Source organism: Centruroides sculpturatus, unplaced genomic scaffold, assembly GCF_000671375.1.
Source record: "Centruroides sculpturatus isolate CEXI.00-Female unplaced genomic scaffold, Cexi_2.0 scaffold1256, whole genome shotgun sequence".
Taxonomy (NCBI): domain Eukaryota; kingdom Metazoa; phylum Arthropoda; class Arachnida; order Scorpiones; family Buthidae; genus Centruroides; species Centruroides sculpturatus.
Genome location: NW_019385376.1, coordinates 51,209 through 78,802, shown reverse-complemented (window position 1 = coordinate 78,802; position 27,594 = coordinate 51,209). Strand labels below are relative to the sequence as shown.

Sequence of the window (27,594 nt, the reverse complement as noted above, 5' to 3'; positions counted from 1 at the left end):
TAATCTTATTTCTTTGTGTTTACCTCTTTGCTGAAACGGCATAAATAAGAAAATAAGTATAAATTTAAGTCCCTTTAAAATTATTGTTTCGTATCTTATGGCAACTGTGAGCCATAAGATACGTAAGCTTGAAATGTCGTATTTATCGGTGTATAACGCGCACTTTTTCTGCAAAAAATACTTGCAGGGTGCACCTTATTACCCGACAAATACGATACGTGCAAATAAAATATAGTAAAACCTGCTCAAAACGGAACCTTAATAAAACGAAAACCTACCTAAGCGGGAATAATTCTTAGGAATGTGTCAATTTTCTGTGTTAGAAAGAAAACCCCGTCCAAAACATAAACCGGAAAAAATATAGTCCGGCTTATACAGGTTCCACCGTATAATATATTGGAAAGGAGATTAGGATACCTTTTGAAACGAAAAAAAAACCCACCTGGAAAACTATTTAACACGTGTTGAAGACCCTATCGAACCGATAATTCGCTTTTAAATAAGGTATTTCCTATAGGAAAACTTCCAAATTAGTTACCTATAACCAATTTACCGTAATTTTAAAAGGCACACAACGGTTTCCGTTGCTAAGCAACCCGAAATCTGCTCTCCGAGTGGCTAAATAAAGTTGCGCACGACGGTCAATACGGATGTTATTGGTCAAGAGATAACGAATGCATCGTAACTCCACAATGTGTGCTTCATAGCGTTACACGCTACTTTGAAGTCTACCGTCCTACACTTCAGACATCATATAATATTATATGCAACACTGAATATCGTTACGACATAATTACAGGTATTGTGATGTCATTTTAATATATTTATTCAAATTTTTAACTGTATTAATGTGTATATTATGTAAACAAAAATAAATTTCTTTCTTAAATTAATTATTATTATTATTTTTCTTCTAATATCGTTAATTTTATATTTTTAAAGTTTATATTAATATGTAAGGTTTATACAGTAAAACCTGCGTAAACCGGAATCGAATGAAAGTTTTTCCGATTTGGCTGGTTTCCGTTTTATTCGGGTTCCGTTTTGGACAGGTTTTATTGTATTATGCTCAACTACTTATATTTTAGCTATATAATTTTTTAATTCTCCGTAAAACTTAAGAAATTTAACTTGTTTTAAAATGTTTTATTATACGCTAAATGTATGTAAGAAATTATTTTAAAATATATAATTAAGTATTTTATATATTAAAGTGTATTATTTAATTTTATTACAGTTAAATGATTAGATAATAATTACAGTGAAACCTGCGTAAACCGGTCTCGTACGATACCGAATTTTTTCCGGTTTGGCAGGTTTCCGTTATAGACAGATTTCTTACACAGAAAAAATCTACATTTCTAGAAATTGCTCCCGTTTAGGTAGGTTTCCTTTTTGGACAGTGTTAACACAGAAAATTGCTTTATTCCTAAGAATTGTTTCCGTTTGGGCAGGTTACCTTTTCGGACAGGTTTTGCCGTATGATTTATCAACTTTAAACAAACTTTTGCTTATTATTCTTTCTAATCGAAACAGGAAGAACAGAAAGTAATATCAAAATCGATGAAATCACGTGGTTCGTATGGCAGGAGTGCAATGACTCCATTTTCATCAAAATTTCTACCTCGTCCAGCTGTCCCCCTTCTCGTGTGTTCGTACTAATCCGATAACGAGGCGTCTCCATAATTATATTAAAATAGTAAAAAGAAAAAAGAAAAATTGAGATTAATCATAATTTTTCGTAGACCTATTTATATGCACACCAGAATATTTATTTTGATAAAAATATTTTCACGAAATGAATTCCTGCTGTTACATACAGGAAAGCAATTAGTTAATAGATTTTATTTTCTTATACGAAATTCCTCTGGGATTACCTTCGCCATTTTTGATAAATATAATATTTCCGCTCTTTATTATCTTACAAAAAATAATAATATAAATAATTATAGTTTTTTTTATCTTATAAAAGTCTCGCCCCTTTTAAATTAATTTAAAATATTTATTTGTTTAGAATTCCTTATCAATGGCAAACTTTTCGTCATTCGTATAAGAAGTGTTTTAAGAGGGGTGTTAGAAGATGACGTCATAATCCTCTTTCTGACATTTTACTTTACTCCTCAAAAGATCTCGGTTGCTATGGTGACGTTCGGACACGCCTAGATTTTTTTTCTAAAACAGATTTTGAAAGCATCTTCTTCGTATAATTTCTTACAGCAATGTACCTTTACAGTAATTTTAAATGTTAAATAAAGGAATATTTTGTTCTTGTTTATTCTTCATTAAAAATATTTAATAGTGAAGAATTTAAAGCTTAAATTGTTAACTTTGCCACCCTTTTTTCAATAATTCTTAGCTATATTTTGCATTAAATCCCCAGCATCCATCGATTGATCTTGGGCATCCCAAGCATTAATTACGGAATTATGAGCGCATAATAAAAAAATAATAAAATTTTAAGAAATTTAATATAATTTGTATTAAATTTTTTTATGAATATTTAAATTTTAAAGGCGAAAAAAAAAAATAATTCAATTAAATTAAATACTTCGCGCTTCCTACACGTTCTACAAAGTGATACATTTTTAAAGAGAGTAATGAATAAAAATTATAAAGTCGTAAGGTAAAATTGATAGATGAACGTTATCTTATAACTATATCGGACTAAATCTAGTTATAACTGGGTTATTCATTCGCCACCCAATAATTAAATTCATTGATTTAAGAGTTGGATGATGTCGAGAGATGTGCTTGAAATGGGATCGACTAGTTTTCTACAAAAGGTTAACGCCAAGAAAATTTATCTCGAATAACGAAGTCAATGAGGCAGAAAGATCTTTTAGTCACTAATGGCAAAGGGTTTGGTCTTATAATGCAGTATTCTATAAAAGCATAAATTCTAACACCTGCCTAAGACCGAAATCTTTTACATCATCATTGAAAAAATCGTTGTATCTTCTTCTAAAATTATGTATTTAAATTAAATACTTAATTCTTCTTAGCTTTTGATGCTTTTAAGTGTATTTAAAAATCTGATAACGTTTAATGATGTGTATAACACTACTAAATTTGAATTGTAATTTGTACATCTGCACCTAGATGAATCAGAGACCAAAATCTCTCATTATTATTGGAAAAATTGCTTTATTATTTAAAACTATAGAATTTATTTAAATTAAATACGCAATTCTTCTTGGTTTTTCGGTGTTTTCAAATTTTTTATCAATCTTCATTAAATTTAAAGGTGTGTGATGTGTTAATCCGTTTGAAATGAATGCATTTTAATTGCGCTTCAATTATCTTGATAAAAAAATTATAATTTAAAATTATTTGTTTGATTAAAATAATTAATTTAAATTATTTTAAATTAAAAAATAAGGATAATAATGATAATTATTTTATTTTTTATTAGTAAACTGTAAAGTCTTCCGTATTGATTTAATTTTAATTAAAAATAAACAAGCAATTATTTATTGTGACATCGTCACAATGCTCTTGTGACATCGTCACAATGCTCTCAATTTTAGTAGTTCCCCTGTACAGTACACCATACTTTCCTGCTAGAAACAGAGACGTTCCGGTCATCTATCTATCTCATTTTAGGGGAACATTTTTGAATTGAAATAACGTGACCTTCAGTCCAAACCGGAAGTTCGTATATAATAGAGGGCCTCCTTCCCGTAAGCTTTCGACTTTCATCTAACTCCATTCTCGAGATTAAGGAAGGACAGACAGACAGACACACAGACACCAGGAATTTATAGGTTACAAATTTTTGAAAGTCCATTTAAAAAATTATTATTAATAAAAAAAATCAAGTTTATAATTGTTTTTTCCCCTTTCTCCATTACCTTGATTTTAGACTTCTATAGCTTCAAATTAATTTAATTTGTGAAAACTCACATAAATGATTTTAAAATTTCATTATTAAAAAAAAAGAAGAAATTTTTTGAAATTTGAAATTTTTAACACGAATTCTCGTTTTAATTATTAATTAAAGTAAATTGACTTAATAATGGTCATAATCTTTATTTGATCTTAAAGCCTGTTTGTCTCGAAGACCCACCAGTAGTTGACTGGACATTACCACTCGTTGGCTTGCACTACGTGGACTTTTCCGGATTTTATTCGTGTGTCTAGCATCTAAATGCAATGGCGCGTTATCCTTTGGAAAAAAAGGGCAATTGCCTAGGGCCCCACCAACAGGAACTACAAACTAATCTATTGTAAGAAAATATTTCCCCTAAAAAATTTCCTCGAAAAAAATTATCTGAAGTCGACTCTGTACATGAGGCCCCTATTTAAATTTTGCTGGGCCCCATGAAGGTATAATGCGCCACTGTTTAAATGGGGTCAGTTTTCCGTAGAAAGTACTCCCAGGAGACACTTCCCTTTGGCAGATCGCCCTTGTCGTGAGAGTGTATACGAGAGGAAACATTTCCGAATATTTTTGTCTACTCCTTCCCAGTGTATTTTTTTTATAACGTAGAAAAATTAGGAGTAGAAACAAATGCCGTACAGAACAGGCACACTTATTTTTTATATCTACTCAAAACACAACAATGAAAAATTCTTCTTACATATTATCATTAGTCCATCCCCAATATATATATATAGATAAACACCACGAGTTTCATTGCCTTCTTCCATCTATCTTGTTGCTATCTTATTGTTAACTTCATCACACCTGCCAGTGCCTGTCTCTTTCTCTTCATTCATGGAATTGTAATTTAACATTTATTTTGAATGAATACTTGAAGATATTCTGTGTAAAATGGATGGAAATCAATGAAATGTAGAATATAGTCTCACCTAACTAAATGTCAAACTTACAGTACTTTCTCGAGGGGTGGCATGCCTATTTTTAAAGGATGCTCTAATGATCAAGAAATACCATAATAAGTTTAATAGGACCCCTTTCTCTGTTGGTCCGACAATAATTGATAGGAGTCTTGTCATTGGATACTTTTCTGTCTTAACTAGTAACCAGCACCAATATTAATCAATAGTGTGACGAATATTATCCAAGTGCACTTAATTTCAAGTTTCGTAGGATAGGAGTGCCAAAGGATTTCGCATAATTTATTTTTTTAAAATAAATATTCAAATATTTTGCTTACAGAATTATTTTTAAAGCTAAATTTTAGTTAAATATGCTATTAATCGGAATATTATATCAAAAGATATTTTTATCCATTACTTTTTCTGAAAATATAATTATCCTGTCGTCAGTTTAATCGAAAGGATAAATGGTTAAAAGTTTTGCTACAGTTAATTAAGGGCATAAAAAAGCAGACTAAATAAAGACGCATTAATATATTATGACGGTATAATTACGGAATATTTTTGCCAAACTTTTAACACTTTATTAAGAGAATTTTATTACCTAATCAGAGAAACTTTTTAATTTTAAAAAAGTTATTTAAATTAATTACATTTGCGTGATTGATAAATGTGTTTTACAACGAATTAGTCCATCCCTTTTATATTGAATCTCTTGTTTATAATTGGGCTGCAATTTGAAAAAACTACAGACCTGTACATTCCCACTTTCGTCTGTGTGTCTGTTTGTCTGTCCTTCCTTAATCTCGAGAATAGAGTTAGATAGATAGAAAGTCGAGACCGGATATGAAAAGTTTACGAAGGAAGCCTCGATTCTTCTGATACATGAACTTCTGATGCAAACCGTAAGTCATGTTATTTCAATTCAAAAATTTTCTCCTGAGCGGAGTTGACGTGAAAAGCATGACTTCAGTGTTGAAAGGAAAAGTATAATGAACAGGGGCAAAGACGCTACTAAAATTGAGAGCATTGTGACGAAAAATTGCGATCCGATATTAAATGATTACTCGTTTCATGTAAAATCTTTTTGATGCGAAAAGTTTAGATTTTTTAGCCGTTTATCAAAAGAAATTGTTTATTTTGTCGATTTTATTTATATATTATTATGCTATTCGAAGGGAGACGAACCCAAAATTTGCCTTCATCTGATCATCCTGTCCATGCGGATAAATTTATTAAAAGAGTTGATTCGATTTAATGGAAAATATGGGAATTAAAATACTTTTATATCGATTTATTAAAAATCTAATTTAAGAAACTACAGTAAAACCTGTTCGAAATGGAACTTTATAATAAGAGAATATCTTTTGTTTTTAATTTAAATGAATTAAAAATTTAATTAGTATATAAAATTGTGTATACGTCGTTAAATTTGGTTTATTTGGTTACCGCAATGCAACACGCCGGCAATCTTCCGAGGGTGATGCATCCCGGGAGGACTTTTTAAGAAACTTTCCCCTATTTAGGCGTTACTACTATGAAGAGACCCCTGGGAAACTCCATGTGGCCGGGCTGGCAACATAGAGTTTACTAGGTGTCTCTTCATGGTAGAAACACCTTAAATGGGAGGCCTGTTGGCCAGGTGTGAACCCACGATCAACTATCAGTGTTCGGTGGTTCTATCCACTTGACCACTGCTAGGACACTTTGCTTTAAACGTCTGTAAAATGCCGGATTCAATGTAGGCAAAGTGTTAAACTGCATAAACACCGAATTCGTTGAATCGCTCGAAATAATGAATTTTGTTAACCACGTGTACTATGCGTGCGAAGCATTCATTGTCAGTCATATACTAATATTGTTTGATTAGTAAATTACAATTAATCAAAGTCGATTTTGCTAAGCTGTTAAGATGGAGGTCGTTCAAGAAATTAGCGAGAATATAATGAAACAAGTGTTTTACATAAATTAGAGAAGGGACTTGTTTCTGCAAAAAAAACCAGTGTTTATCTCTCAAACAAAGAAAGGTATAAAAACTAGTAAAAGAATTGAATAATGCTAAAACCACGAAGAAAAATCTTGACACTAATAAAGAAATACTGTACAGTATGACACCACAGGAGTAACAGAAACTGATAAAAACCAAGGAAGAAGGAAGCAATGCATTAAGATGATAAGTTGTTTTGAACGTCGTGCTTCTGTTGGTCGTAATGAGCTAAACAGGATGATAAAGGGGCTATAGACCAGAGTATACGAATACAATAGAGCTTGTATTACACTCATTATAATGTAAAACACTTATACAGCTCTGTAAAGCACTGTCAACAGAAGCATAAAATTGCAATATCGGTATAGTTGTAAAACTAGAAAAGAACAGTTCTTTGTAATTCAAAGTGCAATAGATTGTACTGTACCTAAACTCGTTAGTGAACCGAACATTGTCCCGTTCATCCAAACTCCAATGTCGACATTCTTGACACTATCTTAAACGGACTCTTCTGTATACTGTCAACGGAACACAACATACGTAATTTCAAAGAATGGGTGTTGGATATCAACTAGAAATTGGACGTCCAAGACGTCTCAGACCTCTTTTGACGTTAACAGCGCTATGTCTCTGAATCTGTCTTTGTCCAACGCTGTTAGTTTCACTACAAACTATCTACAAGAGGCTTCACTTAAATAGTCTTATTTTCCAGACGTCATGTATGTTGCGTTCCATTGACAGTGCACAGAAGAGTCCGTTTAAGATAGTGTCAAGAATGTCGACATTTGACTTTGGATGAATGGAGCAATGTTCTGTTCACTGACGAGTTATAGAATGATTCATATTAGAATATGAAGAGATGAACCTGATACAATCACATAAATACTATGGAAGGAGACTAGTTTGCAGATGGTTTGGTGTGGCATTATGCCTAATGGCCACACTGAGATCCAAGATTTTGTAAGGGGTGCCATAAATGCAAGAAGATAAAGACACGAAGTTTTGCTCTTCTCCCCACACAACCTTGAAGTTTTTCAAGGTTTTGTGAGTGTGGATTTCCCTTTCATGAAAGATAACTCCTGCATATATAGTACTACATCGTCAATAACTGTCTTAAGTCTTCGCAGGAAATAGCTAACAATATATCCAGACCAAAATCTTGTATAACAAGTGTGGGATGCTCTAGGAGACAAGTTGCATTTCATCAGACTTCAAGAAGGCTTCAATATTCTCTTGTTCAAGAATGAACTTTGCTCCCTACAGAGCTGATAAACAACATTGTAACTAGCGTGTGTGCGTGCATGAGACTTGTTAATCACTTTCTGTGTAAAAGAGATTTACGACAATACAGTAATTAGTACATTTTCTTGTTGTTTTTAGTTTCGACGTAACTGAAATTAAATTTGATTTCAATTGTTTTGTTGCATAAGGAATACAATGTTCTACTTATTTAGTGTCATGTTGATATGATCAGTAGTTCTTGAGATATAGACCAAATTAATGGTTACGCTTATTTTTGGACACGAATGTAACTTCTAAACTGTAATAAAAAATTAAGTAAAATAAGTCAGAGTTACACACTACGAGTAAAATACAGGTATTAATTTATATATCAAATTTTACGCAAGCTTAAATATAACTTATTTTATATCTTACTGTAAAACTTGTCTAAAACGCATCACATATATAACGTAAACATGTCTAACGTGGAAATGGAAGACTGAGCCAATTATATAATACAACCTAAGTAAAATAGTCGTTTCGGCGTAAGAGCAGCTAAATTGTAAATCCTAATGCCATATCTTGAGAACTCCGGAACACGGGCTTCTCGGTGTCAACAGCAATAATCTATACTGTATATATATACATTACTGTATATTATTTATTCTTCTTAGTTAAGCTGGTAGTATCATTTTCTAGAAAGTAACTGTGACAATACTACAACACCGCTTCTCTCCAATTCTCTAGAAGAAATAATTAATGAAAACATAACCCTATATAAAATGGAAATCTGTCAAAACGGCAAATTATTCTGGTACCGTCGTCTTCCGTTTTAAACAAGTTTATTATATATTATTGTGTAATGTGTATGTATTAATTAAATCATAAGCATACGGTATTCTTAAAAACAAAGGTAACTTATATAAAAGGATAATTTGACTTAATATTTTATCTAAATTTATTTAAAGTGAAAAAAGAATTTAAATGCACGATTAACTTGTGATTTTTACAATGTTTTATGCGTTATTAACATATTCATAAGTATAATTAGAATATATTCGTGACATTAGATGATTTATCTTAACCGTGTTTTTTACACGCAAAATAAAATTTTATAATATTTAAATTGTCTAATTATCATCATAGTTTTAGTTTAAATGTGTTAATTCATAAATATTAAATTTTCATTTTTACAAATTTTTTTAATATTAATTGAAATTAAATTAAATTTTTAAGGGACAAAAATGCAGTTATTTTTTTATAAGTATGTATGGCGGTGATATTGAATGCAAGGAGTACTGAGAATTACCGCTTCTTTATTTAACCGATTTTCTTGTGGAATTTTTGAATTTCGGGCGTGTCCGTAATAGGCTTGAATCCAGGAGGATTATCATTTATCTCATTGGGAGAGGAAGTGAGAGTGAAAGAGAGTCGCATCTTGTTTGAGAGTGAGAGTGTGAGAGAGAGNAATTAAATCTTTGCCTTTTTATTATAAAATTATTATAAATAATAGTTTTAATATAAACACTATTTTTTAAAAAAATCGCTTAACAGATGGCGACACACAATTTTAATTTCGAGCTGGTGTCTTAGTGTTATTTAAGCTTAAATAATTGTTTCTAAATAGAAAAAAATTACCATAATTCAACAAAACTTATCTTTTTTAAGCTTTTGGCTTTTGTTGTTATTTAAATTTTATATCGTAGTATAATTGAAAATAAGGAAATCCAAGAAGGAAATGCGAGAAAGTCGAGCCAAAAATTTAACCTTCTTTATTCAGGAAATGTATGCAAACTGAACTAGATAGTGTGCATACCGGATGATCTCAGTTAAAGTACTTCTACTCAATGCTGTCTAGAAAGATATTTAATAATTAAAATGCATCCAAATCCGATAAGGAAGCATTTCTGTAAAAATAAAATAATAAAACAAATGAGTACTAAAACTCTAGAGGGCTGGATGGCCGAGCAGGTTACTTTTATCTAGATCCTTAAAAAGTCCCTGTAAGTAAAGAGTAATGACATTTTTATGTTGGAAGCAGAATGAAACAGAGTGCAATGTATTTGAATAGAAAAATCGTTATTTTTAAACTCTGATTAAAACCACTTTTATCGGCTGAAATAATTTGCAGGTTTGCAGTTGTGACTACAACTGATTGCATAACAATCTTGTGGCATTGTTCTTTTACACAATCTTAAATAAATTCATAAATTTGCACAAAGTATCTTTACCCGACTCAAAGTTGCAGATCGGCCATATTCGAAGTATTCGCTATTGACCTAAAGTAGCTTCCTAATTGGCTGATTACCTCTCCGTAGGAAAAAACGGCTGTCATTATTCTACTTACAGGGACTCTACAAAAAGTAATAGTTATTGCTTAAGCACATGTTGCAGCAAATTCTGGGCATAAGTGACCATAATTGATTGTTAAATGCTATTCTTGTCGATTATGATGGTCGTCGCATTGCAGGAACTCATGCTACTTGTGAAGCTATTTTATGGAAACAGCGGCAATGGTGTGGTTGCGCTATAAGAATTTCAGGTGTCTACTGTTGTAACAATTTACGCCGAGGACCATCACTCCACAAACTCTCAAGAATGATCACTTCATTCGAAGAAACTGGACATCTGAGAGTTTAACCCGGTCGAGGACGCAAACCTGTCACTTTACAAGTCATTGAAAATGTTCCACGGCTATTGTTAAACAGTCAACAAATAATGTTGCCGACTCCAGTAGCGTCAGGGCATCCTATCTCACGATGTGAAAGTTACAGAGAAAGTTAGTACTGTATATTGTTATCCATAATATATAAGATCAGACAAAATTAACAGTTGCTTGTTGTTGACAGAGAGCCCGACCTATCTATGCTTGGATCTTCCATGCCAGAATAAAAACAAACGTGTCGTGACCATGGAAGATCCCGTGGAATGATGAGGAACTTTCTTCTCGATGGAACAATCCGTAATTGTCGTATTTGGACGATGGAAAACCCTCATGTTTTCTTGTATATTCCATTGCACTTGCGTAAAGTTAGTCCGGTGTGGATTTGCAGCATTTTTTCTAGGAAAGCTAATTCCGGTGGGTCTAGTATGCTCTGTAATGGCCTAGCGAAACAGAGATGCTTAACACTTTTGTCGTATTTCAACGGCAACAGACAATGCCTTCAATGAACCATTCTCATGCGAGATAAGTGCCTCCACAGCCAAACGTTTCGTTTCCTGTCATGATCTCTTCGTTTTAATTAAAGGTCTTAATCCGTGAAATATTCGATTGTGAGGACACTGGTTTATCGAGGACGTGTTGCAAATTTGGCAGCTTCTTGCCACAAGCAATGTGATACCGTCGACAGTGTAACGTTGCATTTGAGAAGTATCAATCAGTATTACTGATTTTTCTTTACAAATTTGATAGGAAATAACGATGTAATCGCTCGAAATTGCTACCGTAGTTTAAAAAAATACATAAAATAACTGAATAATATAAAATATAAGTTATTTACTAAAAATATCAATCACCTATCAAGAAGTAAAAATATCTTTTTACAATTTATTATTAAAACAAAATAAAAATTGAAAATTTTAACTGCTGGATATTTAGAAGTTAAGATCAAAAAAATAATAATGCCGAGTTCTTCCAACTCTTTAAATATAATATTTATGATAGAAAAATTTTCAATTAGGTCACGCAACTATTTTTTTCCTAAGGGATGACTTCACGAAGATCTGAACTTATTTTTAATTTTTCTTCGAATTGTTATAAACGTTAAGAAAAATCTAAAGAAATTTAATAGGTGCTTTTATTAATTTCTATATTTATCACACCGATAAACATCAACCATTTTATCAGTGGCCGAGTGGATAGAAACCATTGAACACTGGCAGTTAGTCGTGGGTTCGATCCTCTTCAACATGCTGGCCACGTGGAATTTTCCAAATTTTTTTTACGAAGCCAAAAAAAACCCACCATTTTCTAGTTTTACACCAAATTTTTTACTTGGAGAATTTATTTTCGTAATTATCAATAGTTATATTGCAGTTTATTAATGATTATTTGTATATCAATACATTGATTTATTATTTATAAAAATTTGCGTTAAACCATCTAAGCGTGAATACAAAAATATAATTTGGAAAGGTATAAAATTAAATTTTTGTATTCAAAAATTTGATTTAAGTTTATATTTTCATACGGTTTCACTTTAAAATTTGCATAAATTGTAAGAAAAATAAGTATCTCTTTCACTCTGCTTTAGCAAGAAAAAAAAACAAATTTTAGTCAAACCTCCGAACAACGGACAAGTACGAGAACATAAAAATGCCTGTTGTTTGGAGGTTATTTTTAAAATAAACTTTCCCGAAAAAACTGGTCGCCATTTAGAGGTGTCCGTTATTGAAAGGTTCGACCTTCAATACATTCTTTTGCAATTCTTAAAATCCATCAACAATATCATAAATATTATTAGAATTTTTAACATAAATGAAATATTTTAGTATTTTATAATACTTTAAAATGATTTTAAAATAAGAATATGGCTGCACTCACTCAAACTTATGATAACTTTTCGTGTAAAGTCGAAATTTAGGACAATGATAATAGATAAGAATATTTATTTTTTATCTTTTCATAGGTAACGAGATTGCTGTCAAACATTACACGTACCTATAATTATCATACAAATGGTATTTTATCAAGAATCCTCTTTATATTTAATAGTCAGTTATATTTCAACTCAATTTTTTGCTTTTATTTCTTGGTCTTAGCTGGAAATATTCATTAATCTCTTCAGTTGGAGTTTGTATTTAATTTAAAATTTTTTCAATAAAGACTTTAAAAATTAATTTTTTCTGAGGCCTCAAAAACAAAAATGACTTGAGGCCCTTCGCCTGCCAAAAGAGAGATCTTTTGTCAGGCGAAGGGCCTGCAAAAGGTCCCTTGTATTTTAAATAATTATAAATATTGTTATTTATTTTATTTGTTTTGAATTCTCGGTTGTATTTAAAAATATTCAGGATTTTTTTCTTTCAATTTTTATATTTATAAATAATAATCTAAAAATTGTCCCTCACCTGTTTCTTCGTGTCGGGGCCCAGCCGATAAACCTTATCAAATAGGTTTTCATAATATCATAGAGCTAGAAGTTTTAAAAAATTATTTCAATTGTAATTATATTTCTCAAAGAAAAAGCATGTTTATGAATAAAGTAGTTTGTTAAAAAAAATCAAAAAACTATAAAAATAAGTAATAATATGGCATAAAAATTTTTAAAATATTTTTTCAAGTAAATCGCCGAACTTCTAATTACTTTTATAATATATAGCATTTATATTAATCAAATTAATAGCATAATATGATAATTGGTACAAAAATAAAATTATTATTTTTTAATGTTTTAAAACAAACATGGCAGCATTTCATTATTTTTTTAAATACTGTACGAAAATTTACTATTAATGACATCTAGAAACTGTAAAAGTGTTCATAGTATTTAATTCAACGAGCTAGAATATACTACAGAAAGTTGCTGTAGCGACACCATGTTTAAAGAAAATTGAATACACACCCGCCATTTTCTTTTTAGTCAAGGAGCGTGCCATTTGTGTTGTGTAAAAGCAACGAGCTAGAATATACTAGAATAATAGAATAATCTCGTTGTGTAAAGTGTGCAAAGGAAAAGAAGAGTTTTAATCCTTAACTCAGTTAAAATAACCCTACTTATGTAAATTAAATAAGAAGACATTTCTTTCTTTAAAAACTTCATTTAAACGTTTCTAAACAAGAAAATATTATGTAGCCATAAGTTAAACGAATTTCTAAACATTCTTAATTTTACTTTCTCGGTTATACACAAAACAAGAGAAAGCATTGGAATCATGTCAAGTTTGATCCTCAGCATTTGCAAATCTCCACGTTTTCAGACTTCCTGAACCCAAAAGTATTTGTGTTTTGGCGTCTGTAAGAAACGAAATTTGTCATGGTAATTTGTGTATAAGGATTATTAATGCTATTAAATTTTAGCGGTTAAAGGTTGAAGGGGCGGGAAGTTATGTGTCATATATCGAGAGAGGTCGGACTTTTATTCGTTATTAACATTTACAATTTTTTTTAAAAAATGAAACTCGTCACCGCCCTCGAAATTAAAGTTTTTGCCGTTCGATAATAATTAAAAATATATAAAATTATTTTTTAAATAAAATCTGACAAGAGCCGAAAAAGTTATGTAACTCGTTGCTGGATTTTTTTCACAAGCTGTTAGGTTTAAAATATAGTAATGTTTTAAGTTTCTTTTTAAGAAAGCTTGTTAATTCTTAAGATATTTAATTAATGAAATAAGTTCTAGACATTTGTGTAAATGACATAACGAACAAAAGGTTAGCTCGTAAGGTTAACTTAATTAAGACATTTTGCATTATTTTTTCAATAAATTAGTTTTGCTAAAATATACTACAACGCCCTCTACGAACTTTTAGTGTCAATCTCTGGTTTTATTTTACTATTACTTCCCGATGAGACCGCCGTGATTTTAATCGCCAAATTCGTTACTTAATGCTGATTGATGGCTTTCTCCATAAATCCACCAACTGAAAAAAGAATGAACTTGAACATACGACTGTTGGTAGGTTAAGAATTTTATAGAAGTCAATGAGATTGCAATGAGGCGAGCCGACACCATCCTCATCGTTAATACTTAACTCCGCCAGTTGAAGTTGATCGGCCTTATAAATGCTAAACTGTCATCCGGGACCCGGATACAAAATTGAAAAAAGCCATTGACAGAGAAAATTGATGGGAGGAGCTCACGGTACCAGAGAACAGGTAGAGGTGATCACCCGCAAACAGTCCGGAAATACTTGCTATACTGATGATTTTTATGTAGAACCAGGGTTTAATCGTAAATTAAAAAGTTCCATGGCGCTAATCGGCGGCCCGAGTTTGAATCGCCACCATCCGCAAAGTTTTGTATGGGCAAAGAGCAACTTTTTCGGCACAAAATCTGCAAAACGGCTTAAATGCTCCAACGTGACCCATACAATCGGAATCAGCCAAAAAACTGTGCAAGAAATAATTTTTCACTTTTTTCGCCGAGATATATACTCTACAGTCCAACCTAAATATTCAGAAAGTACAAGGGCTTCATCCTGCCGATAAAAAGCAGCAGGGAGCACCGGTACGCCCTGACATGACTACAACAGCACTGTGTATAACGCCAAATTTTAAACGAGTTCATTGTATTTTGATTGAATAAAACGGTCGAAATCGACGATTTAATTCTTCTTATCAAAATTAAAAATTTTATTTAACAACAGATGGCGGTCTGCTTCTTGCCAAATTGTTTAGAGATAATTTAAAATCTCAATAGCCCAATAAAGGAATTCGGCAGTTCGTTTTCAGTTTGAAAGTTATCCAGTCTAGAAGAATCTATTCTAATAAGTATATTTTTTATTACTAAACTAAATATATCTAATAATATAATCTTTTACGTTATTTTAAATTAACTTCTCCAAAAAAATTCATAAATTATTCAATTACTTTAATTTTATTTTATATTAATGCGATTTAAAATGAATATTTTTTATATTCTATTTTATTATCATTCAACAAACACACCCAGAAGGGAAGTAATACACAATCCAAATACATCCTAAACTGCTGAGATAATTTATTAAAACTAATGTTTTCTACATATTCAATAGACCATCATAGGGTTAAATGCAAAATTAGAACAACGGTGTTCCAAAATAGAATAAATAAATTTAAACATTAAAAAATAAAAAACGAAATTTCATAGAATTTTAAGGATGACAAAGATGGCATTAGAAAGGAAGAAAATGCTGGAGTGTACAAAATACTTTACGAGAATATACAGTTATTAATTAATTAAGAACTATATTAGTATTACAACAAGAAGTTTGGGAGACTCGAAGAACATAAGGTGCTTTCTAAGATGGCGCAGGCTGAAGGATCTGTAGTAAAATGGAATGAAGCGGATATTGTTAGGTTTTTGAACTCCCCAACGCTAGCGATAAGGCTGAAAAAATTGAAATTTATAGGAGCAAGCTGGAAGATACATGCATCAACGCAAGAGATGCTGAAGGTTTATGGAAATACATGATTAAAAACTCTTTCAGAAACTTCTAGTTATTTCTTATTTTTTTATTTTTTGTTTAGTTAAAACTATCAATTAATCTACTTTTTGATTATTCAAAAGAATTATATTAAAGATTCATTCATAAACGAGATTCGAAATTTATACAAGTTTTCAAAGTTATATTATTTTTACGATAACTTTTAATTATAAATTAATGTTTGAAGAAGAGAATACTTCCAAAATTGATTTATAATTGGCTTAACTATAAGCAGAAAAATTAATTTCGCTGTTAGTAATTGAGAAAATTAACTAAACATTTAGTTGAGCATTGAAGAATTGATATATTAACCAACAAAACAGAGAAATTACTTTGTTATGTTGATTAGTATGCCTGTCTTAGGGCCTTTTGATCCCAAGAGAGGCCCGACGGNAAAAATTCTTTTAAATTAATTATTTTTTAAAGATTTTTCTTATTTTTATTATAATTAAATATTCAACAGCATTAAAAAATTATCTTAATTAATTTTTTTAAAAAACACATTTTAAAATGAATAAATTCGATATTTAACCAATAAAATAATTTCAAATGTTAAATTTAATTAATTATTTATCGAATATAAAAGATTTTAAGAATCTCATTACACAATTTATATAATTAATTGCAAGCTTTTATGTAATTAGAATAATTTATCTTCATAAGAAAACGTTAAAATTCTTCTCGAATTTAATGAAAATGGCGAACAAATTCAGGAACAAAAGTACATTTCAAGTAATATTCCTTATAATTAGCCAATTATATATTCCCTGTAGGCAAAGGTTATTAATCAAGCATCCATTAATAAAATTTACATGGTTGATGATCATCAATATACATCACTGATGTAGAATCAACGTTAATAATATGAATCTTAATGCCAAATATACATCTTTCGATTCTTCAGGCTGGAAATTAACAAGATAAAAAAAATGAAGGAAGTTAGAAGAATTTGATTGTCCTTTTCAGAAAATAAGCAAAATGTTTAATTTTTTTTTATTATTCTTTATGATATTTAGTCAGGATCCTGTAGTTGGAGGGCATTACGTTTACGAGAAGCTGAAAGGACCTCGTAGTTATGAGGCCGGAAGTCAGGCCTTACACTCACATTTACGAGAAGTTGGAAGGGCTGACAAATTTCAGAGATCGGGCCTTATGTTCGCGAAAATCGGAGCTATTATTCACGAAAAGCTGATAGGAGGCCTCTTATTTAGGGGGTCTCAAGAACATTTGAAATGTTTCATTTCATTATTACTTCTTATTTATTAAGAAAAAACAGCTTTTCTTAAACTTTATGGATAAATTCCTCTCTCGTCCTCCCAGAGGCCCTATTGATGTATAATTTTTTGAAAAAAATAAATAATTTATTCGTTAATACAATTAATATTCATTTATCTTCTAGAAAATAATATATCTAGAATTATATACTAATGTTATCATTAATAATTTCGTGGTTTAAAGTATAAAATCATACAGATTATAATAAGTAGTTCTCACGATGCTGGTCTCACCATACTTAAAAGGTACATTTGTTTATCGTAATAGTGTACATTTTTACGTCAGTTTGACGTCATTTTCACACTTTCTCATTACGAAAAAATAGAAATTACGTCAAACTAATGTAAAAGTGACATAACAAATCCATCTCTAGAGGACTATTAACGACAATTTGCATTATTTTATGTTTTGCGCCTCTCGAATAATTAATTCTATCATTAGTATATGATTCTAAATATAATATTTCCGTGGAAAATAAATAAAAATTGATTTATTCACTTTAAAAAATTATATTTGCCATTAATGATGCTTTCACGCACTTTTCAAGATACAAAAATATAAAATGCTTTACGTTAAACAAGAAGAAGACAATTAAAAATTAATTTTCAACATCTTTTTCGATCGTTAAAAATCCAAAAACAAATAAATATTAAATTTTCATTTTTACAAATTTTTTTAATATTAATTGAAATTAAATTAAATTTTTAAGGGACAAAAATGCAGTTATTTTTTTATAAGTATGTATGGCGGTGATATTGAATGCAAGGAGTACTGAGAATTACCGCTTCTTTATTTAACCGATTTTCTTGTGGAATTTTTGAATTTCGGGCGTGTCCGTAATAGGCTTGAATCCAGGAGGATTATCATTTATCTCATTGGGAGAGGAAGTGAGAGTGAAAGAGAGTCGCATCTTGTTTGAGAGTGAGAGTGTGAGAGAGAGTTTCTGTGTCAGGTGTTTTGGTTGGTGAGTATTAATTATTATAAAAAATATAATATATAAATATANTAAAAAATATAATATATATATATACACATACAAGTAAACTGCATGTTTAAAGCTAAAAAAAAAACCTCATTAAAATGCAGAAAGTTATCATTTTATATCAATAATTTAAATGCTTATAGCGTTAAATATCTTTTTTAATAAGCTTATTCTTTATATTTTTATAATAAGTAAATATTTAGATTTAAGATAGTTATAACAAAATTTTTCAGTTATACAGGTGGTTTTGAAAGTCAGCTAACCAAGTTTTTTTTTTTTTTTCAAGCGGTTCGGCGATTCGGTAATTTGCATATTTAAAAAATGAAGTTTGTATGTAGTGGAGTGTTTTAATAAGATTCACTTAATCTTTACCGTGGTTAACTGAGTTTTGGGCCACCCCGTACGCTGTTCTTGGTTTAATTATATTATTTTTAAACGCGTAAATTTGTGCATATTCAAGGATGCGACGATTTTCTAATATTTAATAAAATTTATAAATTATTTTTTAAACTAAATTGGTAAATTTAATAAATGTTAATTAAAATTTTTTTATTATTAATTTTATTGTTTTAATAAGTTTAGTAATATAAATACCTTAATTTTTAATTTGTTTATGTTAAGTATACCATATTTTGAAGCTATTTTGTTTAAGTTTTAAATCGATATTTAATTTTAAATTATAGTTTTTTTCGTATATTTCTTTATCAACTTTAACTTTTAAAAATTGATTTAAATCCTGTTAAAACTTTTTTTGTATATATATAAAGGTACCAACCATGGTGGAAGGAGCAGCCAAGTACGTTAAATATGCCTTATACGTCGCCAATGTTGTCGTTTTGGTAAGTAAAACCAAGATAAAAACTCTAAAATTTTACAGATAAATTAATTAATTAAGCTTATCGTCGAAGGAATCTGTTGTAAAAATATTATATAAACGGAAAGTTTGATAACCGAAAATGTCAGATGTATTATATCATGAGTTAATTATGAATTCTTTATTTATTCAACTCGAAAGTACTGGAGGTGAGGCAGATGCAGATGGATAACGAAGATGGACTCCACCCAAAGTAGAATATAAGAGAAATGAATCGATTAGAAACAAGAATAAAATGTCAAAAGGCTAAATCTCGACTGGGAACTGGGTCATGAATGGCATCAAGAATAAATCAGTTTTCTTAAAAGAATAAGAATTTCTTGTACTCCGCTGCTTCAGACAACGACTCGTTCTATTGAAATAAAACAAAAATAAGGGAAACCATAATTAATTTTTACAAAATGTTTTTCAGATCGGAGGAATCGTGGTGTTTTCAGTTGGAGTATGGACCCTCGCAGACAGATCTTTCATGGAAAGGTTGTTGGGCAGCAACTTATATATAAGTTCTGCTGCCATTCTCATTGCTACTGGAATCATCGTCACAATCGTTTCTTTTTTGGGTTGTTTTGGAGGATATAAAGAAATCAAATGCATGCTTTTGGCCGTAAGTCGTTGCTTCTTGCATAAAATAACACTATAAAATTTCATTGTAATCTGTATTGAAATTACTTTTTTCTCTAGTTTTTTATCAGTTTGTTTCTGATATTCATTATAATGCTGGTTGGTGGAATTCTAGGATACGTATTTAGAAATGAAGTGAGTGTTTTTTGAATTTTTTTTTTTTTCAGATTTTAAATTTTAAAAATATTTTATTTAATTGGATATATATTTTTAAAATAAAATACAACGTATTGTAAGAAAACCGCGCTTTATATTATAATTTTTAGAAAATTTGTTGAGTTTATTACATAATTTTGAGAGTACAGAGGAATATTTACACAAGTCACAGCTTACACCTTCACTCTACCAAACTGCAGATTAAAGTATCACGTTTTTTAAATTTATTATTGTATAATGAAAAAGAAAGGACTCGTGAACATTGTCATTTATAAATAAATTATTAAACATACGGTATTTTCTCTACTGGTAAGAATTTCTTGTTTTAGAATCCTCCAGAGTTTGCATTAAAAGAACGAACGAGGATACCGGGGGTGTGCTTCTCAAAAAATTCTCCCGTAGAAAAATGTCTGAAGTCAACATTGTACATGGGGCCCCCAATTCAAATTTGCCTGGTCCGCATGAAGTTATAAAGCGCCACTGTACACACTACAGACGTATTGAAAATCTTATATTTCTTTCTCTTTATTCTTCTTCTGCTTCTCAACGCTTCATTCATTAAATGTCAACATTTTTAACGAAGTTAAGATTTCAGTTATTTTAAGCATCAATAATAATCTGGTTTTTCACTTTCTGTGAAGAATTATGAGTGCAAAATATGAAAATAATTTACTGTTTCCTTAATAGGACCAGAAGTAGTCGAAAATCGATGTCAATTAATATTTAATTTTAGTGCATGATACACAGTGGCAGATCCAAGGAGAGGACTACAGAGACTTAAGCTCTCCTTACTGATTAAAAGAAAATTGTATGTTCGAACTTCAAAGCGTTGTTTTTGAAGTTCGAACACGTGCAAGACGATTGTATTGTGGCATTTGCAATGCAATCGTCTTTCAAGATACAACAAAAGATACTGTACTTATTAATTATTCAAATATTTTTAAGTTTTGAGTTGTCGTCTCCTTTTGGATACTTGTAGATCAGCTACTTATGATACATAATATTCGACTGTTTCAAACAATGCAATTATGGATAACAAGAATTAATTTCCTTTCTAGAATACGAATTTAGATAATAACATATCCTAAATTCATTATGTCAGACAACGCGCGTTAAAGTGTCACTTTAGCCATGATAAATTGCGTGATCCGGTCAGATCCCGTAATTTATTATGGACTATAGGATGGAGGTGTCGTTCTCATTCTTCACTCGTACTGACCGATCCCATTGCGTAATGGACGTAATTGTAGTTTGCAACGTAACCTTAATTTAGTGCCATCACGCATTAACTAATCAATCAATCCAAAACCATCGATTTATCAAATTCAGATTATACGAGAAAATTAGATGGAAATATCTGTCGTAAGGCTGATCTCTGGAGAAGAATTATTAGAGGTTGCGGCTGATGTTTTCATCGTAAAAACGTGAACGTCAGATGTTCACGTTTTCGCGATGAAAACGTCGGCCGCGACCTCTCTATTAAATGTAGATATGATCCTACAGAAATACATGCATAGAAAGTGCTACAAAACTTTGTGCAAAGTACGGAGGTAAACAATTCTTGCAATAACCTCTTGCAATTCATCTTCAATGCTTGTTCATTATTACATCTTCCCCTATTGTAGTTCCGTTGTCTTCATTAGTGTTTCAGATTTAGCTTGTTATTCACGTTCAAGTTGCATTAAATTTACTGAAATTTTTGCATCAATATTAATAAATAAATATAAATAATTAACAATAACAATTTGGAAGCAATGGTGCAACAATATAATTTTAAATCTAATCATTCTTATTTATTATATAACAATCTCTTGGTTGATTGACGAATGAAGTTTGCATCGTAAGTAAATGAGCACCCCTATATGAAATATCCCTCCATATAGCGTTTATGATTTAAGCGCTATAATAGGGATATTTTCCTTATACCTTCTGTTAACAAATGAATATTTTTACGAAATGGTTGTGTTAATCCCATGCTAAATCTCCAACCTGGAGGATCAAAGAATCTCTGCTTTGTCTTGCTCTTCTCACCAACCTAAGTGAAGCGAAAGAGATACTCAGAGACATGAGTACCTGGAGGAATCTGATAAATGGATAACTGTATGTGAGAACTCTCTTGCCTGCTGCTCACCCATTTTGGGAAATGGGAGTGATATGTTTTTGACGAATATTGTAAGTTATTATTCCTTTGCCTATAATGCGTAAGGGATATTCCTTTGCTATGCGTTATTATTCCTTTGCTAATGCGTATAGGAATAATTTCATTTAGAAACTGAAAATTTAAATTTTATTCACGAATTTTACAAATTTTGATTTTTATTCACTCGTTTATATTGTTGTAAATCTATTACTTCGTTAGTGTTTCAAGTACTTCCTTAGATTAAGGATTGAAATTTCTTGAATGTATCTACACCAAAAATCATAGAAATGAAGATTCAAACTTACCAAAACTCTTAAATTTTTTCATCAACGAAACATTTTCGGCTAATAACTTAAATTGAGAATCTTTCTCCAAATATTATTTAGTCTATATAGCAGGACTCATAATATAACGTTAAGATTTAACATCAGGAGCTCTTTATAGCCTACACAATTATGTCGTTAATAATTTTTTAAAACTATATTTATAGATTAATATCACTAGTTACAGCATAACTACTATAATATATTAACACTATACGAGCAATTATTTATTGTGACATCGTTAAAATGCCGCGCTGTAATTTTTAGTCATATTTTAAATTTTTCAATTTAAAATATACTCTCGGTTTTAGTAAGGTCTTGCCCTTGTACACCATACTTTCCTGTTAACAATAGAGTCATGCATCTATGTAACTCCGTTTTGTAGAAAGTTTTCAAATTAAAATAGTTAATCGGCGGCTCCTGCATCTAAAGTTTCCATATCTGGTCTCGACTTTAATCTAACTTTATTCTCGTGATTAATAAAGGGCAGACAGACAGACAGACAGACACTAGTAGAACTTTATAAGCCTGCAATTTGAAAATCGCAGCCCAAAAAGAGCCACTTCAATGTAAGAATTGACGTAGAATCATTATTATTATTATTATTATTACAATAGTCTCTCTTTAATGAGTGTTTACTATTGACAAGTTTGTTATAATTAATGAAACGTCGTTGTTTACACTGCGATATTTCATTAAATAATTAATATCATATTCACTTTATAATTATGAATAATTTATAATCTTAACAACAATAAATTTATAACAATAATTACTTTTATATTTAACATTTCGGTTTTTTAGTTTAAAATTTAAATAGGACTATTTAACATAAATTTTTAATTTCTCTTTTCAAATTTAATGAATTTTCAAATCAGTTTTAATCCCTTTAATTTATTATGCGTTGTATTATTAAACACGCAAATTTAAAAAAATTTCTTTTCACTTCTCTTATACTTGACATTTAAAATTTTCTAAAATTGATTGATTTTCTCGTTGACATTTTAGATTAATAAATAATTAATGAGGAAATTATTTAAATTCGATCTTTAACTAAATAATTAATCATTAATAATTTGTATTTTTTAGGTAGACGATCGAATGCAACAAGAAATGTTGATGACAGTACCCATGTATATGAATGACAGCACAGTTACTTATGCTTGGGATGCAGTGCAAGTACATGTGAGTTTGTTAAAGTAAAATGATTAAAATTTATATTTTAAGTATATAATTAAAGCAGGAATAATAGCTGTTACTCCATTAAAATCACTTACTTTGAGAATTTAAAGTATAATATAAAAGAGTTATGATATTGCAAAAATATGTAATAAAGATGGATAAAATTTTTGAATTGAAATAACGTGATTTTCGGTTTAAACCGGAAGCTAGTGCATAGTTAATCTTGGCCTCCTGTCCCTAACCTTTCTGTATCAGGTCTCACCGTTCATATATATAAATTCGTTTTCGAGATTAAGGAAGTACAGTCTGATAACAGACAGACGGATGCCCGTAGGAGTTTATAGGTCTAAAATTCCTGAAAATTCCAGTGTGGTTTTCCACGTTTCAAGACATCAATTAGGTTGTGAAAGCGTATATATCCTCTGTGTATTTTCATTTGAGAATATTGTAGTCGGGTTAAAGGAATTTAAATTGTTTTGATTATAGACAATTCTTATTGAAGCAAGAGCAGCCTTATGAGTCGTAATATAAACTAATGTGTTCTTGAATATATTCTTGTGATACCGAATGCAATGGATAATTAGATTAGTGGTTCCTCGTCTACTCTCGCTTTCTGCTATTCAATCGAAATGAAAATAGTCCAGAATATGGAAAATTTTACATATCTTTACATACATTTTACAACCTTAGAAAAAAGATTAAATGAAGAAAAAAATGATTAAAAATTTGAAAAAGTTATGAAAATCAGAAAGGGGGAATATTTATATTAGACATTCAAAAATTAAATTGAGAATTTGTGAACCGTTTATATCAGAACTTAATAAAAGTATTAAAATGAAAAATAACCGTTTAACTTATTTTTCACTTGTAATTTGAAACAAAAGTATAGAAGTTATAGGAGGCTACTTGCAGAAGAAATAATTTCATAGTAGAATAATAGGAAATATTATGCAAGTTTATTTACTGAATAACTGAACAAATATTCGATATTTAATAGAAGAAACCTTCATAAATCTTATTGAAACTTGTGAATAACCGGTTACAGATTTGTAAAAGATGACCTAGAAAAATTAACATATGAACAATTATAAATTAAAGAACAGCTATTATTTATTGTGACATCGTCACAATGCTCTCAATTTTAGTAGTGTCTTCGCCCCTGTACATCATACTTTTCCTGTTAACAATAGAGACATCTATCTAACTCCTTTCAGGGAAAATTTTTGAATTGAAATAACGTGATTTCCGATCCAAACCGGAAGTTCGTATTCAGTTAATCGAGGCTTCCTGCTACTAAGTTTTCCATATCTGGTCTTGAAGTGTTAGAAATACGTATAGTATTCGTAAATATCTGGAGATCGAAATATTCAAATCACAATCCTTTATTAGAATTGGATTTGATTGAAGGTGTAAGACAATGTAATACATGGGCGATCTGCCAGGGGGTGTAACTCCCTTTCTGTAGAAAATTGGCCCTTATTTAGATGTTAGATACATGAAGAAAAGTTGGAAAATTCCACGCGGCCAGTCCATTGTCAGGGGTGAATCAACGGCTAATTTTATCACGCGGCCAATAGTGGGAATCCTTTATTAATCTTACAGCATCGTCACTCGACTATTACAGTTAACTACATTCTTATGAGTTCATTACGTTTATTGTAATATAGACATTACCCTGTACATATTTTTGGTTCTATCTTTAATCATTGCATCCGTATGAGCATTGTTTTAATAAGATGATCTCAAGATTTTTTATAAAGGCATTTTCAAAGGATCTTATTTGGTAAATACATCGAAAGAAAAGAATATATGCACTCGGTTATAGTGCATAGATCTCTTATTCGAAATTTTACTTCTAGGAAAGCAAGAAAGATAAAGCTATGATAAATATATATACAAGTTTTAGTATTTGTGATAAAAATTAATTATTTTTAATGGTGTATCCATTGCAAGAAGATTGAATTAAATTAATATAAATAGCAGTTAGCCGTTTGACACAATTTTTACTTCTAGGAGGACAAATCAATCAATTCATTTCGTATACAGAATCAATACCGAAATTACATTAAATAAATTATGCCTACTTCTTTTACTTGTAAAATAATGAAAAATTGGGTGTCGGGTATCATACCAGGTGCTAATTATTGATATGGCTCACCGATAAAACATCCTAATATCGAATCCATAATTGTAAACGTCACTCGATGTATAATTATGACATAAAATATATACGTCATTATTAATTTTTATGTCATAGTTATAAAGACAACAGCATTATAGATTAATTTCAATGCAAATTTATCTTTTAAACTATTAAATACATTTTAAAATAGTGATTAAAACGTGCTCGCACATAGAAAAAGAGTTTATCATGTTATGCAGTCAGTCGTAAGCACAGAATGAGATAAATGTGCCATTTAATTGATCAAATACATGCATGTCGATCACATGTTAATGTGTCTGATGTGACATGCACAAGTCTCTCTCTCCGAGATATGTGTGTTTTATATGGAGAGTTAAAACACACATTAAATTTTATAAAAAAAAGAAGTTCAATTTTCCTCCATTGTGAAGCATTTATTGCGAATATTTCTCCTTATTTATATTATTTAAATTAATTTACAGGACAGAATAATATTTATAAAATTCACAATTTATTCTCTTATACAGTTCAAATGTTGCGGAATTTCAATTGGTAAAGATACAAAAGGTTACGAAATTTGGTTAAATCGAAACAGTCATTTCAATGCAAATTATAGACTTCCAGGAAGTTGTTGCAAGAACAGAGAAATGCCGCTAATAGAAGAATGCCTAACTGATCCTCAAGATATCAACGCTAATTTAGATGTACGAATTTCTTTATTATATCTTGATTATTTATTAATGTATTATTACTATAAAATTCCCTTTTATATCATCAGGATTGTTACGAAAAAATGAAAGACTTTGTCAAACAACACGCAATGGTCATTGGAGGGATAGGAGTTGGAATAGCATGCATTTTGGTAAGTAAAACGATCATTTTTATACATGGTATAATAATGAATAGTTTAAAATACAGTTTTTTAGTCACTCCATTAATATCAAACTAGAAAAATGTCCAAAAATTACATTAAATCTTTAAATATTTACAAAATCCTTTTATGTAATTGGCATATCTCCAACGAAAACGAAATTCGGCAAAGAGTAGTTACGGCATTAAAAATAAATTTTTTTCTAAGTATAAAATTTAAAAACTGTATGAGAACGACTATTAAAATAAAGACGAAAATCCTTAAATAATTTATTAAATGATATTTTAATAATTAATGTCGGTAAAAATATTTTTAGAATTTAATATCCTCTAAAATTGTCGTAAAAATTATTTTTATTGCACAAGATATTTAAATATTTCACAAACTTAATTTTATAAAATTTTAATTAATTATTATTATTTTTTTTCCTTGGCAGATAATCGGTATGGCATTATCCATGGCACTATTTCTTTTAATTCGTTAGCTAAACAGCCGCCAGATAATTTTGTTAACCAAAAAAAAATCCCTATTCATAAAAAATTGTTAATATTTACGCCGGTGTTGTTCTAAGTTTTACATAGTTTTTGAACGTTAAAACGGGTTATATATATGTATATAATATATATAAACATGTTTACTAAATCTTGAAGTTGTATGTGAAGTTTCAGTTGTGTTCTATAGAAAAAAAAAAGTTTTTCCATTTAAAATATATACTTAATCCTTGAAAGTATATCCCTCGTGCTAGTGTCAAGTGCCTTTCAAATGGATTAAGGGAACAAGTTTCAAAAATAAAATTTAAAAAAATGCTAACAAGAGACTACAACCAATACGGCACTAACTTTAAAATTTTGTAGAATTTCTTTTGTTGTTCTCTTTCTTCCTCTGAAAAAATAAAAATATTTAAAAAATCAAA

At 30.0% G+C, this 27,594-nt stretch overlaps 1 protein-coding gene across 4 annotated transcripts; it reads left to right on the top strand.

Annotated features, from left to right (window-relative positions):
* The first annotated feature begins 776 nt into the window (after positions 1-776).
* LOC111638308 (CD151 antigen-like) lies at positions 777-27,594 on the top strand. 4 transcript variants are annotated; one of them, XM_023383999.1, is made up of 8 exons: positions 777-799; positions 19,139-19,210; positions 19,658-19,849; positions 19,927-20,001; positions 23,575-23,670; positions 26,338-26,514; positions 26,589-26,672; positions 27,118-27,594. In XM_023383999.1, the coding sequence occupies exons 2-8, from the start codon at positions 19,148-19,150 to the stop codon at positions 27,163-27,165; spliced, it is 735 nt and encodes a 244-aa protein (XP_023239767.1). In that variant the 5' UTR covers positions 777-799; positions 19,139-19,147; the 3' UTR covers positions 27,166-27,594. The 4 variants fall into 4 exon arrangements, with proteins under 4 accessions (XP_023239767.1, XP_023239764.1, XP_023239766.1 ...); XM_023383996.1 differs by lacking the exon at positions 777-799 and adding an exon at positions 15,295-15,419; XM_023383998.1 differs by lacking the exon at positions 777-799 and adding an exon at positions 15,356-15,415.

Coding starts and splice junctions, on each gene's coding strand:
- LOC111638308 (XM_023383999.1), top strand. CDS start 19,148: ATGGTGGAAGGAGCAGCCAAGTACGTTAAATATGCCTTATACGTCGCC. Junction 19,211..19,657: donor TCGCCAATGTTGTCGTTTTG/GTAAGTAAAACC, acceptor AATGTTTTTCAG/ATCGGAGGAATCGTGGTGTT. Junction 26,515..26,588: donor ATATCAACGCTAATTTAGAT/GTACGAATTTCT, acceptor TTATATCATCAG/GATTGTTACGAAAAAATGAA.